This window comes from Meyerozyma guilliermondii, genomic scaffold (genome assembly GCF_000149425.1).
Source record: "Meyerozyma guilliermondii ATCC 6260 scaffold_1 genomic scaffold, whole genome shotgun sequence".
Lineage (NCBI taxonomy): Eukaryota > Fungi > Ascomycota > Pichiomycetes > Serinales > Debaryomycetaceae > Meyerozyma > Meyerozyma guilliermondii.
Window position 1 is genome coordinate 1430062 of NW_001809800.1, and position 16153 is coordinate 1446214.

General features: G+C 44.4%; 9 protein-coding genes across 9 annotated transcripts; 3 read left to right on the forward strand and 6 right to left on the reverse strand. All coding sequences in view use genetic code 12, as the record gives it.

Annotated features, from left to right (window-relative positions):
• Positions 1-347: 347 nt before the first annotated feature.
• On the reverse strand, positions 348-1196 carry MTW1 (MIND complex subunit; the record flags this gene model as incomplete). Its single annotated transcript, XM_001487385.1, has 1 exon — positions 348-1196. One exon carries the CDS (start codon positions 1194-1196, stop codon positions 348-350), a length of 849 nt encoding a protein of 282 aa, XP_001487435.2.
• Positions 1197-1767: 571 nt separating this feature from the next.
• On the forward strand, positions 1768-4068 carry PGUG_00813 (protein phosphatase regulator; the record flags this gene model as incomplete). Its single annotated transcript, XM_001487386.1, has 1 exon — positions 1768-4068. One exon carries the CDS (start codon positions 1768-1770, stop codon positions 4066-4068), a length of 2301 nt encoding a protein of 766 aa, XP_001487436.2.
• A 147-nt stretch (positions 4069-4215) lies between these two features.
• Positions 4216-5133, forward strand: PGUG_00814 (DNA-directed RNA polymerase I subunit; the record flags this gene model as incomplete). The annotated part of the gene is made up of 1 exon (XM_001487387.1): positions 4216-5133. The coding sequence occupies one exon, from the start codon at positions 4216-4218 to the stop codon at positions 5131-5133; it is 918 nt and encodes a 305-aa protein (XP_001487437.1).
• Positions 5134-5239: 106 nt separating this feature from the next.
• MRS2 (Mrs2p) lies at positions 5240-6568 on the reverse strand (the record flags this gene model as incomplete). Its single annotated transcript, XM_001487388.1, has 1 exon — positions 5240-6568. The coding sequence occupies one exon, from the start codon at positions 6566-6568 to the stop codon at positions 5240-5242; it is 1329 nt and encodes a 442-aa protein (XP_001487438.2).
• A 258-nt stretch (positions 6569-6826) lies between these two features.
• On the reverse strand, positions 6827-7559 carry VMA4 (H(+)-transporting V1 sector ATPase subunit E; the record flags this gene model as incomplete). The annotated part of the gene is made up of 2 exons (XM_001487389.1): positions 6827-7489; positions 7539-7559. 2 exons carry the CDS (start codon positions 7557-7559, stop codon positions 6827-6829), a joined length of 684 nt encoding a protein of 227 aa, XP_001487439.1.
• A 133-nt stretch (positions 7560-7692) lies between these two features.
• On the reverse strand, positions 7693-8529 carry CRC1 (carnitine:acyl carnitine antiporter; the record flags this gene model as incomplete). The annotated part of the gene is made up of 1 exon (XM_001487390.1): positions 7693-8529. One exon carries the CDS (start codon positions 8527-8529, stop codon positions 7693-7695), a length of 837 nt encoding a protein of 278 aa, XP_001487440.1.
• A 480-nt stretch (positions 8530-9009) lies between these two features.
• Positions 9010-11523, reverse strand: SPC98 (Spc98p; the record flags this gene model as incomplete). The annotated part of the gene is made up of 1 exon (XM_001487391.1): positions 9010-11523. One exon carries the CDS (start codon positions 11521-11523, stop codon positions 9010-9012), a length of 2514 nt encoding a protein of 837 aa, XP_001487441.2.
• A 344-nt stretch (positions 11524-11867) lies between these two features.
• HEM1 (5-aminolevulinate synthase) lies at positions 11868-13589 on the reverse strand (the record flags this gene model as incomplete). The annotated part of the gene is made up of 1 exon (XM_001487392.1): positions 11868-13589. One exon carries the CDS (start codon positions 13587-13589, stop codon positions 11868-11870), a length of 1722 nt encoding a protein of 573 aa, XP_001487442.2.
• Positions 13590-14532: 943 nt separating this feature from the next.
• PGUG_00820 (uncharacterized protein) lies at positions 14533-16071 on the forward strand (the record flags this gene model as incomplete). The annotated part of the gene is made up of 1 exon (XM_001487393.1): positions 14533-16071. The coding sequence occupies one exon, from the start codon at positions 14533-14535 to the stop codon at positions 16069-16071; it is 1539 nt and encodes a 512-aa protein (XP_001487443.1).
• Between the last annotated feature and the right edge of the window lie 82 nt (positions 16072-16153).

A 16153-nucleotide genomic window follows, 5' to 3' on the forward strand; every position in this document is an offset into this window, starting at 1 on the left:
GTAAGCAAAGTATACTAAAGCCGCGGGAACAACACCCATAGAGACAAAACTGAACAATGCCGAACGAGGCTTGAAACGGAAATGATGACCAAGAAGCTCCTTGGCGGTGTTAAAACGCTGGAACTGTGGATCTGGTCTGAGGGTGCCTGCCATAGTTAAAGACAAAACGCTAGTTCGCGAAAACGAGTTCCTCATTGGCGGACTGTGTACAGGAACAGAGGAACCAAGAGGCCAGAGGTTGAACGTCTGTAGTATACACTATCTAAATTACACAGCGCCAATTGGCTTACTCGGTAGTTTGCTTGTCATTGAGCTCGCCACTTTGCCTTTTGGTTGGTTTTTGTTTCTCATTTTTCTATGCTTTCTCGTATCGCATTCACGATGTCCAAGTCGGTGCTGGAAATTGCATTGTCAATTTTGGCTCGGGCGGTGTCGCCAGGTGAGCTCGGGAGCCCCACGCGCTCCAAGAGCTTGGACGACTTCATCTGAATATATCGATCTCGAGACGAGAGCGGGAATTCTGTCAGCTGAATGTCTCCGGAGAACAAATCGTGGAGGTGGTGAGCTTGTCGAATCAAGTCATCCACCTGAGTTATTAGAAAGTGAAACGTCTGGTCAACCGGAGATATGGATTTGAGGGCGGTTTTGGCCTCAGGCGACAAGAGGTCGTTGTTGGGTCCTGCTTCTAGGGCCAGTATACATGCTTGAAACTTGCGAAGTAGAGCTATTATTTTCTTAGCCTTGACCACTTGCACGCGAATGATCTTGCGCACAGTTAGTTCCTGGTTGATCTTTTTGATGAGGTTTTGGATCCGTTCGTCTGCAGCTGCTGCCTCTGAGTCATCAGACACCACGGCGACATCACTATGATGTTTGAGTCTGACGTATCCCTGTTCCACAAGGGTCTGAGGTATAGTGAATATATTTCTTAGAGCATAGAGCTCGAATTTGTCGAAGTTTTTGTCGACATTGCTTTCCAACAACGTTTCCAATTTTGCAGTTCCAATTTGAATTTCTTCAGAGATGATTTTTTTGTCGCCAGCACCAAACTTATCTGTTCTTTCCAGAAGAAATGTATCCATGGCTGCTACACACTTGTACATGATTTCATTGACAGCATTTATCACATCGTCTATCACCACCGTAGCCGGGAACCCAAGGTGCTCTGTGACGAGGGCATTGACCCGGTAATCCATGGCGAGAGAAAATGAGCAAAAATGGCACTTTTAGGCTTGAAAAGAAGGGAGGATGGGCCTGTGGTATAGGAGAGCCAATCTGTGTGTTTGTACGTGTTCAGGTGAGCTATGTCTTGTGGGGTGGTTAGTTGCAATAAAATCAACACACAAACATGAAGCGATAAAACAAAAGTTCGCGCGGCTTGAAAAGAAGAGGGAGCTGTGGTAGAGGCAAGGAAAGAAGTAAGGAAAGAATTGAGCAAAATGCGAGCACAGAGCGAGGTAATTGGCTCAATTGTTCACCTTCTGTATCGTGGAACCAACATGAACTCAGTATACTGTTGATTTTCCCATTTTCACCGTAATTTCCATTTATTACCCCCTTAACTCCACTTTTAATCAAATCCAAGCTAATAGTCTTCATCTCCGGCATCACTTTCCTCATCAAAGTTATCCCAGTTCCCCCCACACTCTATCTCTCGTCCCCCTCTTCCTCCCCTCTGCTTCATCGTCTCTTGAGATCTCTGACATTTTCGCGACCGCCTCGCATTTCGTTGCGTTCTTCTCCACCAACGCGCTAAATTCTTCTGGGATGGCCCAACCGCAGCCACCTACAGCGGTGACTCCTCAGGAAACATACACGTTCACCAGCTTGGATGCCAAAATAGCCCAGTACAAATATGCCATTTACAAGACAAAACTGTTGATTACACGGATAACCGCCCTTCAAGACAACCCAGATTTATTGCTTCTACACTATATAATACCACTCTGCGGTTCATTATTCGCCATAAGTGACCAATTGTTTGTCTCAAGACTTCAGAAATTAGCAAATTACCAACCCTTCAAACCTGGTCCATTCAGCTTGTCTTCATCCGTGACCCATATTCCATACGATAGCCATGACCAAACGCCAGAATCACTCCACGAAGTTCCAAATGTTGCCGAGGCTCAGAGATGCTTGAAGACATTCAGCGTGTTGTGCCACAGTGCTTTACAGGGATACCAGAAGCGATTGCAGCAGGCTTTGTTGGATCCTAGTGGACAGGAATCTGCCGGCTATTGTGACAAGGCAGTTGCCAAAGTTTTAAGTGCTGTTGACGATCTCGATCTATCGTTGCCACAAGAGTTGGTGGTGTACTCCCAGTCCGCTATGTCCGATGATTCCGAAGCTACATTGATGGACATCGATATTCGGACCTTGCTCGAGTCCACCAAACTAGTCAAGGAAAACTTGATTAGAATCAAACCAGACGTTCTCAAACTAAAGGGAATAGCAGCCGTCAACCAGCAGTTGCGCGAGAGGACATTGAGATCGTTTCAAGACTGGCAGTGTAGTTTACATGTTCTCATGGTTCTCGCAACGAGGCTAAACGAATTGTACTCCATGTTACGCAGAATCGGAAGACAAGCATACCTCACGAACTATCAGCATTTGTATGACCAAAGGTTGTCGTTTCAGTCGAGAAATCCCGGATACTTTCGACATCATGTTCTCAAGGATATTGATTTGCATCTCAATTCTCCAAAGAAAAACGGTTCCCTAATAGCAACTTTGACCAGACTACTCCGCCAGAGCTCTTTGCACCCGGTAGATGCCAAGACGGTGGCCGACTTTGCGGGCTACATAAACCAGGGTTTCATGATTGTGGAGAAGCTTTGCAATGCCATCGAAGACTTCTCCTTGCACTGGATTGCAGCCGAATTGAGATTCAGAAAGGTACACAACTTACCCGTGAAGGCATTGCTTGACATCTACAATACTTATAAGAGTGCACCAGAGCCGATCTCCAATTCAACAACGACACAACCAACGAAACCAGCACCCAAACAACCAGATTCCAAGTTAAACGACTCGCTTGCCTCGTTGAATATTGGTAGTGAACCAAAAACTCGTTCTTCCAGGTCGTCCTCCGTATCGAGTACGTCCAGTATCACCAGCAACACCACTCGAAATGTCCCTGGAAACCGTGCCTCGATGGTGCTGCCTTTGAAGGCGACTCCTCCAAAACCAAGACCATCATCCGCCATTTTCATGAACTCCAACTTGTCCATCCCCACCATCTCTACATCCAAACCTGAAGCCGAAGCTAAGACAACGACACCCACTGGCCGGCGCCGGTCGAATTCTCAGCCAATTCGAAGTCCCGTTTCCGAAGAACGTAAGGGTCTGCCAACAGTCAAGTCCCCATCAGGGTCCATCCAGTCTCCCGTTGGATCACTCAGGAGGACGCTGTCACTTACCAAGCGCAGTCCCAAGCCCCAAACCGACCCGTTCGTGACAGCTCCAATTGCTGAAGAACCTGAACCTCAACTCACTGCTACGCAAAGACTCCAGGCACATTTGCGACTGGCTGCGAAAACCGGGGCTTTGATGACCCAAGAGAAAGAGATCTTGAGCTCGGTTGTATTTGACCCGAACGATCCTTCTAGCGTGAATCTTGGTCGGAAATCAGTTAATAAAGAGGCTAATCTTTCTGCCTCAGCAGCCAGTGCCGCTTCCAAATTGCACACTGCACCGTCACCGTCCACTCCTCCCACTTTATCCAAGAGAGACCAAGTCACGAGGCAGAATACAAGGAAAAACAGCGTCAAGACCCTGCACGTCTTCAGCGATACCGCTTCGTCGGTGGAAATCGAAACCAGAACCACCTCATCGGAATCATCAGTTCTGTCATCAGGAAATTCCAGTGTGGTAAAAAAAGTGCGTTTTACAGGCGTGCCAGAATACTCAGAGGCAGAAGATGCGCCAACAAAGTACCTGAACCGTTTATTGAAGAACTTTGCTGTGTTCAAGACCCCATCACCCACATTGGCATCTTTTCGCAAACGAGACCAATTGCTACGAGAAGAGAGCCAATCGTTCAAAACTCATGTTAAACGACCTGATTGAGCGGCATACGTACTAATACTCCATCTAGACAATTGCATGCGCTCATCGTAGTAGAAACCCGTAGCCATTAATTGCAGCTCCACTATGGTGGTTTTGTGTAACGATCAACCTCATCTCAAAATTTTTTGAGACGAGCGATAACGAAATATGCCTGTGGAAACAAAAAAACGGGCTTCTCAGGATCACAATATACCGGCCAAGAAGGCCAAGACGGGCAACCCCGTCAACAAAGATGGTGTTTCAGAGTGTTTCAAGAAATTTACGACGGAATTGTACGTTTCTTTAGCACCATGTTTTATTAACGATCCCATCAACGGAATCAAAGCTCAGCATTTAGATCCATTGGTGATGACATATTTCCCCAAAGCCAAGGGTGTAGTGATAGCTTACTCCAACCTCAAGCTTTCGCCCGAGAACAAGACCACAGACACAGACGACAACCCCATATATGTTTCCACCGTTTCCAACTCTTCACCATTTACATATTTATGGGTCACCGTTGACCTTCTTATATGGCAACCCAATGCTGGAGACATAATAGAGGGCTATAGTTACATGCAGACAGCATCTCACATTGGTTTGCTTGTTCATGATACGTTCAATGCTACAATCAAGAAGCTCAACATTCCTGCTGAATGGCGGTTTGTACCCAGTCAAGTAGACGAGTACGCCGAGAGCGAGCAAGATACTGGAAAATTTAAGTCTTTTGGCTACTGGGTTGATGAAAATGACGTAAAAATCGAAGGAAAGATCAAATTCACCGTCAAATCTGTCCATGCTTCTGGCCGAGTAGTTTCCTTGGCAGGAACCTTGATAAAACCTGGCTCAGAGAAAGATGCTCAGCCTGTAATTAGAGAGCGTCGCTCTTCGAACAGTGGAGTCAATGCGAGCTCTGGAAAACACAAAAAATTCGACGAAGAAGACGTCCCCACAGTAACAGAAATCCCAGAACCCGAATCGGAGTCTATTGAATCTGCCATTCCGACATACATTAACTCGGAAGAGGAAGCTGAAGATGGAGCCATTGTAAATAATTCTGACTCCGAGGAGTCTGAGTCAGACTAGTCTATCAAATGTCACCTTTCTTAATGCATCATGGTCTTTTTCATAAAAGATATGACCAAGGTACTACTATATACAAGTGATCTTGGGTCTATGATATTATATATGATCATTTTAGAGGTTTATCGTCATTAATCATCCGCCACAACACATCTTTCTCCAGAGAAGTAGGTCTATCATATTTTGTTCTTCTCTTCGCTCTCCACCAATGAGGCCAATTATACTTGCGAACAGCTTGCTGCTTGTTGCCCTTTTTTCCCATCATTGCCAATTTTTGCACGCCTCTAAGCTTCCTGAAGTTGATAGCCGTGATAATTACACCCTGGAGTATGGAAAAAACCACTACGGCTGCAAATCCAAGATTCGAGTCTTCGATGTAGTTTTTCAAGTTCATACCGTAGAAAGCAGGAAGTAATGTAGCCACGGTGAAACCCAAGGTGTAGATAGACACTTTCAACTCGAACAACATGAGCGAGTTTCTGTTGGCATCAAGAATGATATTGACGATTTCTTCTGTGACTTTAATATCGTTTAAAAGTGATCCAGCCTGCTGGACAAGCTCATCGCAATGGTTGTAATAGGCTTCAAGTAACATTTCGAGGTCAGAATAGTCCGTGGGGTTATCTATGGTTGGGTCGTATCGTTTGGGGTGGGTCAAGTACATCGCAGCCAAATCTTCGTCGTTATCAAGAAGATCGTCCAAGACGTCTCGGATTAAAAGAGTCCGCTGGTGGAAGCTCGATAACCTCTTCAGTCGAATTAAGAGCTCCTGTAACTTCGTTCTGTCAACATCTTCTTCCAACTCAGCTAGAATTCTATTACAGATGGAAGCATGGCTCTTCATCTCTGTCTCCAAATACGTAGTAGTGCTGATGAGTATTCCTTCTAAAACCCTGAACTCAAAAGGGGTGTTTCCCAGCGGCAACCTCAATACCATTTCTAAATCGTACATGAAAAGCCCTAGTTTTTTGGCAATTTCTGGCGTTGAAGTATCAAAGATCATCACTTGATCCTTCTTGATAAGGGCTTTTATGTGAAGCAAGTTGACAATAATGGACGCCGGCGACCGGATGATGAACAGGGGAATGATATCCAACGATGTTGTTTCGATATTTCTCAAATCTCGTGGAAATAAATCGTTTTCCTTGAGAAATTGCATTTTGGGGTAGTTCTTAGAAACCTCTACGATATTACCCTTACGGTCAAACTTGGTGCAAGATACGAATAAGTCATTGGGAGTCACTGGCTTGAGTTTCCTCGTAATATCAGCTTTATCAGAGCCCTGAGGTGGCTTTTTGTTTTCAAATATTTCTTCTAGGCGATGATTTCGGGTTTTTGTCGATGATAATCGAACCGCACGGTGACCACCAGGTACCAAATACTTGAAGAGTGGCTTGCATGACAGTCGGAGCAGCTGCTGGAGGCACGTACGATACATGCGGCCTATATCAGCTATTTTTTCAGGCGAAGGTAGTTGGCGATGTGAGAAATTTATCGCGAATCGAAGAAGCAAGCTGATGAAGCAATAATATAGAAACGAAAGAAAATGTGTGGAAAGGGTATTGAATGAAAACAGTAGTCTGAGCTGAGCAAATAGAGGTAATGAGAGCTCATAAGAGATAACGAGAGCCAGTAGTACTCAATTGACAGATGCATCGGTTCATTGCTCTACGACCTTAACGTATATGTATTATTTCTAGTTGAAAAACTTTCTTGTTTTGGAAGGACCAAACAATTCCAATCTGATTCCAGGCAATGCCTCTTCCGACAACAACTTTAATCTCTCTTCCAACGTATTGTCCACCTCAATTTTACCGGAAACATTGGTGACAACAACACCACCAGCAATGTCCTTACTCAAGAAATCAGTTTCGCTGACCTCAATATCGACATTTTCAAACTTGGCCTTCTCCTTAAACCCCTTGGCAGCATCTTCAGCTGCCTCCTTGGCCAACTTGACATCAGCCTCTCTAACCTTGACTATGACCTTTTCCTCTAACAATGCCAACAACCCTTCCTCGATCAATTTGGCCAAAATGGGCTTGTACTCGCTCTTCTTGGCCGAGATAGCCTTCAATTTCTCCTTGGCAGCATCGAATATATCGTTCAATACTTCCTCTTTGGTGGCCAAAGCCCGCAACCGAGTCTTGTTGCCAATGGTGGACTTGGTGATTTGCTGAGCCAATGATGCTTTCTTGACCTTCTGCTCGTAGTTACTATCGATGGCAGCGGTTTCTGACCTCACAATGGATGCTTTTTCAATTTCGTACTCCTCGTCGGCTTTCAATTTTATCTCTTTGGCTTTCTCTTGGGCCTCCTTTTCAATGAACGCCTTCATCTTGCGGAGCTCCGCATTTACCTACAGTTAGTTACAGATCCCAAATACGCAAATCCATCTTAGAACTTACCTGATCGTCCGTTAATGACATGGCTGGTGGTGATGGTGGGTGAGGACTCCTTATCGTCGACTCGCGGCCACGACTGACGAACGGGTGCACTGGATGGACTCTACGAGATACTATTCTACAATGTACAAAGCATGAACTTTTGAATAAATAAATACTATACCATCTTGTCAAGGAAGGTTCTGGCCAACTCAACTCCTAAAAAGGTGGCAGCGTTTGCTGGGAAAGACCTGGCCAAAGCAGGACCCACACCAGGGAAGAATGCCTTGACCCCTCCACGCTTGTAGATGTTCTTTGTGGTTTGAACAATGGAAACACTGGTGTTCGAAGATTGCTGAGTCGACTTGATGGTGTCAATTGGGAACACCCCGAGCCACATGGACACACCGGCGCATCCACCAGCCATGGTGATGGCGAAAATGGACATATCTTCGCCTGGAGTCGACAATCTTTCCTTCAAGTATTCGTAGGTTGCAAAGTATAGAGCCGATCCTGGTCCGTCTCTTGCCAATGTTGCGGCTGAGCCTTTGAAAATAGATCTAATACCTCCGGTCTTGTACATTTCGGCAATCACTGAACCCATCGACGACTTTTTGGCACTATCTTGAATCTGCATCATCACCTTGACTCTTTCAAACGGAGCAGCAACCAAAGTTGTAGGAATTGCCGAGATGAAACCAGCGGTACTTATGTCTTTGATAGTGAATTCTGCCGCAGTTTTACCAGTGGCAGATCCGACAATTCGTTTACCGACATCGTAACCCCAGAATGAAACAGCAAACATGGGAGTCACTCCTAATAATGGGGGTAAGACTCCTCTGTAGAATCCAGTGGGTCCATCTTTGACCAATGTCTGCTTGATGCATTGTATGGAAGAATCGTATAATCCGGTTTGAAGACGGACTTTTACCAAATCAAACGGGTGTCCAGTCAAAACGGCACTGTTGTTAGTTGATGAAAAAAACATTGATAGTGTATGAGCTCCACTTACCATATACCACCGAATCCACCAGCAGCAAACGATTTCACATTGTCCACCAAAGCACTGTCAACTTCTTCCATAATGTAATTTTTCACAGGTTGTTGTCGTAAGGAGAATTTACCCGTACTTTATATTTTCGCGGACCTCGGACTAAAAGCCGTTGGCCTGTGCGCTCATGCACAATCAATAATATGCGGTTACGGGGAGACATTGATGGTCAATTGGCGATCATCTGCTTACAAGGAGATTCCGTGGATACTTGGAATCCACTTTCACTCGAGTTTTTTGTATTAGGGTGGTCGTGGGTATTCTGGGGTAGTGTGGGGTCGTCGGTATGGTTGACGGTGCGCGTGCCGAGGAAGTACGCTATACAGCAACGTTCGAAATACGAGTATCTAAAGCTCCCAAATTCAGGTCAGATTACCTGTTATGCAGTGCATTTGCGTTCTTGTGCATTAACCGGTCCGTCGGTGCGTGAGGCGGTGGTCCGAGTTATAAACTCCGGCCCAATGTCCGTAGCTCATTATCGCTTTTCAAATCTCGGACAAACGCATCTCTTTGCGGCTTGAATTGTCCAAGGTACAACTCGGTATATATCTTGTGAGTGAGGATTTGCAATGATTCTTCGTTGCGTTCCAAGTCATCATCAAGCTCCATAATATCCTCTGATCCGGGCGCTTCTTGAGTAAGCCCTTTTTCAAGGCTCACGATTCCAACATAATTAACCAAAAGAACCGCATATTGGTCCCAGCTGTTAGCATATTGGAACATCATCTCCAAAAACAGATATATCTGGGCAACGAAACTTCGGCCCGATAGTTTGCCAATTACATCACCATCCAACAATCTCGACCTGACAATGCTCAGTAAGTATGACGTATGGATATCGACTAGCTCGTCCAAATTGTATTCATGCACGTCGAGCTCGGTATGTACCCCGGATCTCTCGCCCGCGTCAACCTGCTGCTTTTGGAACTCCGAGATATGGTTGCGAAATTTGGTGCTTAACACCGGCATTCCGGACTCCCATCCGGATCCCTTCCGTGATTTGAAAAACTTTTGTAGCAATTGTCGCTGAAAACTGTCCTCGATGACATCATAAGATAGATAGTACGTTATCGCTTCCAAAAGCCCTAGCATTTCGTGGCGCACAACATTAACAATGTTGAACGTCTTGATGATCCAATAGGTTCGCCGGTCCCTCAGGTTCATCAGAAACTCAGCTCTCTTCATTTGCTGCTTGATCTGGGAAAATCTGCGGTTGACCAACTTCAAATCATTACGCCGTAAGTTACAACTCTCGATGAATCCAGCATTGAGAATTGACGTGAAATGCCGAACCTTCCAAAGAAAATTAAACGCCTTTAGGTAATTTGTAATGCCACCATTGGAACTTAAAATGCTATTGATGGGTAAGTCAATTACTTTGTACTCCAAGGTGAAAACTTCCCATCCAATTGTGCCGTGACTCAACTCGAGGATTCTAGCGTCTAAGCGGGACTGGTATCGGAAGTCGAGATTTTTGACAGATGAAGACTTGATAGAATCAACTAGTAGCCGCGCTAATTGCCCCGAAGTTAGTGATATTGATGGCTCATCGAATATATCACTGCCATTGGTAATGATTTTCTCTATGAAATCGCTGGCCTCCATCAACATAAATCTCTTGCAATTAAGTAGATGGACAAACAACTCAAACTTGTAGAATACGACGTATGTCATGTAATTCAAAAGCTCCAGGTTCATTTGATTGACCAATTGCGACAATTGGTGAGCAGTCATGGATGCGAGACCTTTGTATGAATGTATGGTGCCGGTGTGATGGCCAGTAAACGAGCTCAACCATTCGAGTTCCTTACAGTATTTTGATAAGAATATGATCATCTTGCCAATTTGAAATATTCGATACCCAATGTTCTTATTTATGGCGGTAAGAAACACGGGTATTCTTGAGGTTGAAAACTGGATGATTTCATTGATATTTTCAGCCTGGGGATCAAATGATATAAAGAATTCATTCAGATTGTCAACGAGCAGACCCTTGAGGAGCCAATGCTCTACCATTTCGTAGTATGGTACAGACATCATTGAGAAGAGCCGATTAGAAGTTTTTTGGACTTCAACATCGCCAAGCTTTGTAAGATTATACACTATGGTGAGTAATTCGTCTCCTTGTATGTCCAATTTATCAGACAAGTGGAATAGCACTCTTAAGGTGATCACTTTTGGATGAATTTCTTTGAGTACACCTATTATTGACGAAGGGTTATTTTGGAATATGGCGTTAACGGCTCCAGAGTACGAGTTCAATTCTGAGTTTAAGAAGCTGAGGAACAGCCTTTTTATAAGAGACAGGTCCATGGATCGAGATTCGGTTCTTTTCTTCAACTCACGGAACAAGAGAGCCAGCTCTAGAACCTGGTTGAGTAATGATGCATAGCTGTTATTGAGCTTGGAGGGCAACAGCACGGAGTTATCTTTGAACACAAACAATTTGGAATCAAGGCCAAGTAGTGTGTATGGAAGGTATTGAAGAATTGTCTCGTCAGAAAGTGTCTTGTAGTAAGGCTGTATTACTTCGCCCAAAGTGCCACTCGGGGCATTTGAATGCAATGGAGATGACCGGAGGTTCGAGATCCCAGTTCCTATATTGAATGGCAGTGGAGGAGGCGCCATTTGTTGACGAGATTTTGGTAATGGGCTCATCTCGTGTCGCAGATTGTTGATGACACTCTTCAAATAATCCACGATACTATCCACGGAAGTCATGCGATCTATATCATGTAGCAATGAATCGAATTTGCTGCTTTCCCAGCCTTTTTGAGCGAAAAGACTTCGTATTTGTGATGAAACTTCCAACTCCAAGTCTCTTCTTCGCGATAATGAAGCATCTACAAATGCTGAAAAAAACTCACTCAAAGTCCGTATGAAGTCTAGACCTGCCTCCGGTGGAAGGAGGATATGTAGCACCCGACTGATGTAAATCAGTAGCAAGTCTGAGGACATTGGGTGTTTGGTGAGGTTGTTTGTTGTTAGTCCGCGACGCGATGATTCGCACCTGCGAGCGTACAGGAGCGAAAGTTGCAAAGTTAAGAGAGTCAAGGTTAGGCAGAAAAAGGTATTAAAATTATAGATAGGGAGGTATGAAAGTTATTCTTAGCGTTGAGATTGTGTAGAAAATTGTTGATGGAGTAATTTTTCAAAAGGCTAGAGATGATTTGAAAGAGGTTGCGAAGGGTTATAGTGGCATATATTTGGAAAAGCTACGCTAATCTAAAAGATTGAGCACGAACAAAAGAAAGACAAGAAAAAGTAAATCCAATTTTAGGTGTTATGGAGAATCATAGTGACTATACCATGATACCAGAGCTGACACCAATAGGGCTGATCACAGGCTCAAACACATTTGGGTTCAAGTCCTTGTCGGTCAAGTTCAATTGTTCGTCTGTCCAAATATGGCTGCTTGCACTAGCATCCTTTTCACCAACTCCACACAAGCCACCTTGAGCTTCCCAATCACCAATACGAGACAATTGCAACTCAGAGAAAACTGAGTCAAGTGCACCAATCAAGTCATTGGAGATCTCAGGACCGTGGCCAGGCGTAGGGGTGATTCTCAACCGTTCCTGGCCAATTGGGACAGTGGGGAAGTTGATGGCTTGAACGTAAATGTTATGCTTGTCCAATAATAAGTCAGATGCTTTCTTGGCATCAGCAGCATTACCAACTAACACCGGCACGATGTGCGAAGGGTTTGGAATCACAGGGACTCCGAGAGAGTTCAAGTTGTCTTTGACGTATCTAGTGTTCTTTTGTTGAGCAATACGGTCCATCAAGGTGGATCTTTGGTACCGAATAGCTTCACTAGATCCCGCCATAATGGCAGGAGGTAAACTGGTGGTGAAAATAAACCCTGGAGCATAAGATCTGAACCAGTCAATCATGTTTGCCTTACCGGTAACATAACCTCCTACAGTTCCGTAAGCCTTACCCAAAGTACCAGTTACCATGTCGATTCTGTTCATGACAGTGGAAGTGGCTGGTTGTTCAATTCCAGCTTTCAAGTGGGCTTCAAAGTTCAAGTGCTCGGCAACACCAGCACCATGAGGACCGTACATACCCACGGCATGAACTTCGTCCAAAAAGGTCAACGCACCATACTTGTCAGCCAAGTCGCAAATGGCTTCGATAGGCGCAATAGAACCACACATCGAGTACACCGATTCAAACGCAATCAACTTGGGGGTGGATTTAGGGTACATAGCCAACTTTTCCTCCAAGTCTTGCAAGTTGTTATGCTTGAAAACATGTTTTTTGGCTCTGGAATTTCTGATACCTTGGATCATGGAAGCATGATTCAACTCGTCGGAAAAGATCACCAAGTCCTTCATTTTTTGGCCCAACAACGACAAGACGGCATCATTGGCAACAAAGCAAGACGAGAACACCAACGCAGCTTCATGCTTGTGCAAAGCCGCAAGTTCAGATTCCAATTTGATGGCATGTCGGTTATGACCGGCGATGTTTCGGGTTCCACCAGCACCAGTACCGTACTTTTCCAATACCCGCTTCATCTCGGTCAAAGTTTTTTCGTTCTTGCCCATTCCAAGGTAATCATTGGAGCACCAAACCATCACCTTGTCTTCCTCAGCGGTACGATGAGCCCGAGGAAATTCATGGGCTAACCGATTGATGTTGTTGAAGTAACGATACAGCTTGTCGGACCGTTTCTTGTCCAACTCACTGCCCAAGAACCCATCATAGTCAAACGCCTCCTCTTTGGAGCCAAGGTTGACTTGATGACCGGCAAGCTGGTCCTGCTTGTAGACGTAAGGAGTCGAGATTTTTTGGCCACCAGAAGCCGCCGATGCCGCAGTGGCACTGACAGGCTTGGAGGCAGTGGTGTACGATCTTGTCGATCCTTCACAAGTTTTTAAAGCGGCATTCATGAATGGGCATTGACGAGCCTGATTGGCCAAACCCGACTTCTGACTCATCTGACGAAGAGATTGGGCCGAGGCCGACTTCACGAACGGACATACCTTCAACGAGGCACGGGTGACAACTTCCATGATCAAAATTAGAACAAAAGTTGAAAATAAGAAAGTACGTTTGTCTTGTGCTTATGGTGACCTAACAAATTTTCACGCTCGCGGCCGGATCCCAATGCGGAAATGGAATCCGCGGGGTTTCAATCGGATAATAATACATTGACGGAAATAGACAAAGGGACGCTGCAACTTGGCCATACACATCCCAGATACATGCAGATGATAATCGTGGCTGTTTCTGATACATACGGATCAAAAATGGTAGAGTTGAGTCCTGCCACTTTCTAACAAATCATAGCGCTGGTTATTTATCTTACCTAAAAATGCTCGCGCGCTTACCAAATACTCCCCGCGCCATGTGATCCTCAATGCCTACGGTTAATGTCAAGTAAAGCGTGGTTGGAAACCCCAACCCCAACACAGACTGAAGGAAACTGCTGTCGCTCTTTCACTCAAATCATCAAATGGCATTCACTTAAATCTCTTTTGGTCCTGCATATAATCCAAGCAATTTGCAGCCATTACCCACCAGAACACTTCACTGTTTTCATTAGTTTTATTTCGTGGCGTTCTCACTTACCACTCTTTGCTGAGTCCGACATGACTGTTCATGAAAATCATGTATACCAGAGCGCCAAATTCTTTGAATGAGGGCGCAGTTATTGGCGCCAAGACCTGCCAAGCATACCCCAGTCTGATTTCTGTCAAGGAAAAAGGCTTTTAGGAGATCTAAAATCTTGTACGAAAGCCCCTTTTTCGGTAAGAGGTTGATCAAAAGAGTACCAGTAACATAATTTGGCGCCAATACCTCACCACCAATGCCGAAATAATTATAAAGTTTTTCATGATCAAGAAATACTTGCATGAAGAATAAGCATTAACTGAATTTCCAAGACTCTGCAAAGGTGCAATGATGTAGCTCTTATGCTTTAAAGTGACGGGCTTATCCATTTCTTCTACAACAATGACGAACGAGGAAAAACCCGAACCAGAGGTCGCAGAAGTGTCAAGTGTATCAGATGTCAGTTCCATAGACATGAAAGGTCTCGATGCTGGTGACAGTATTCTACACCAAAAGATAAAGCTTATAAATGATGCCATAGACGAGATTGGATTCACGCCGTACCATCTCAAGATTTTTTGTCTTAGTGGTATGGGCTACGCTACAGATTCGCAACTAATGTATGTTGAAAGCAGTGTTCGAACTTTCGTCAATTATCAGTTTGGATACACCTACCCTGTCAGCAACCAGTGTCTCTACTTGGGTATGATTTTGGGTGCGTTTTTTTGGGGGTTTGGAGCAGATTTAATTGGAAGAAAGTTGGCTTTCAATTTATCTCTTTTGCTTTCTGCTGTACTTACAATCCTTGCCGGGGCCATGGGTTCTTTTGCAACCTACAACCTCTTTGTGCTTCTTTCATGTTTTGCAGCAGGAGGAAACTTGGTCTTGGATGCTTGTGTGTTTTTGGAATTTCTTCCCAAGAAGAACCAATGGCTTTTAACTTTCTACGCCTTTTTTTGGGGAATTGGTCAAACTTTGGCAGTTCTTTTCGCTTGGGCTTTCCTTCCAAAGTACTCGTGTGAGTCAGCTGATTACTGTCCTTCTCACATCAATAAAGGCTGGAGATACACTTATTACGTTAATGGAGCGTTTGTGCTCGTGATGGCCCTTCTTCGTATTTTTGTTGTCAGATTGAAAGAGACACCAAAGTTTTCAGTTTCTAACAATCGTGATGCAGAAGCAATTGATGTCCTTCAATACATTGCAAAAAAATACAACAGATCGTGCTCTTTGACTTTAGAGGAACTTCAGAGCTGTGGAGAAGTAACTGCAAATCAAGACTTTCGAAGCAAGGCCGATTTGCTCAATACCTTCAAGTATTCATGGAAACATATCAAGATTTTGTTCAACAACAAAACTACAACAAAATCTACCATTCTTTTAATGATTTCATGGGCCCTTTTGGGTATAGCATACCCTCTTTATTCGGCCTTTTTACCTCAGTATCTTGCTTCCAGAGGTGACAATATAAGTGCTCCAGACACTTATGGCGTCTATAGGGACAACGTTATAAGTAATCTTTGCAGTTGCTTTGGACCTATGATAGCTGGACTAATGCTCTACTATATGCCTTGGATTGGTAGAAAAGGTGTAATGGTATTTGGAGGATTATCAACTATGGCTCTATTATTCGGCTACACTCAAGTCACCAATAGAGCTGGAAATGTGGGTTTGAGTTCTGCCGTTTACATTACCCTTTACATCTACTACGGATGCATATATGCTTATACTCCGGAGGTGATGCCGTCAGCGGCTCGAGCGACTGGAAATGCAATTTGCATAGGTTTAACCAGAATCAGCGGAGTGATCGTACCAACCATTGCTTATTTTGCGGGAGTTACTACTGCTATTCCCATTTGGATATGCGGAGCCGTAGTGGGGATTATTGGTTGCATCGCATTGCTCTTTCCTTATGAACCCAGCAAAATGAGAGTTGTCTAAGACGAGAGTTGTCTATTTATTACAAATTTCTACTTTATTTTCTCTACGTCATATCTCGTCAACACCCTGTATTATATTATTT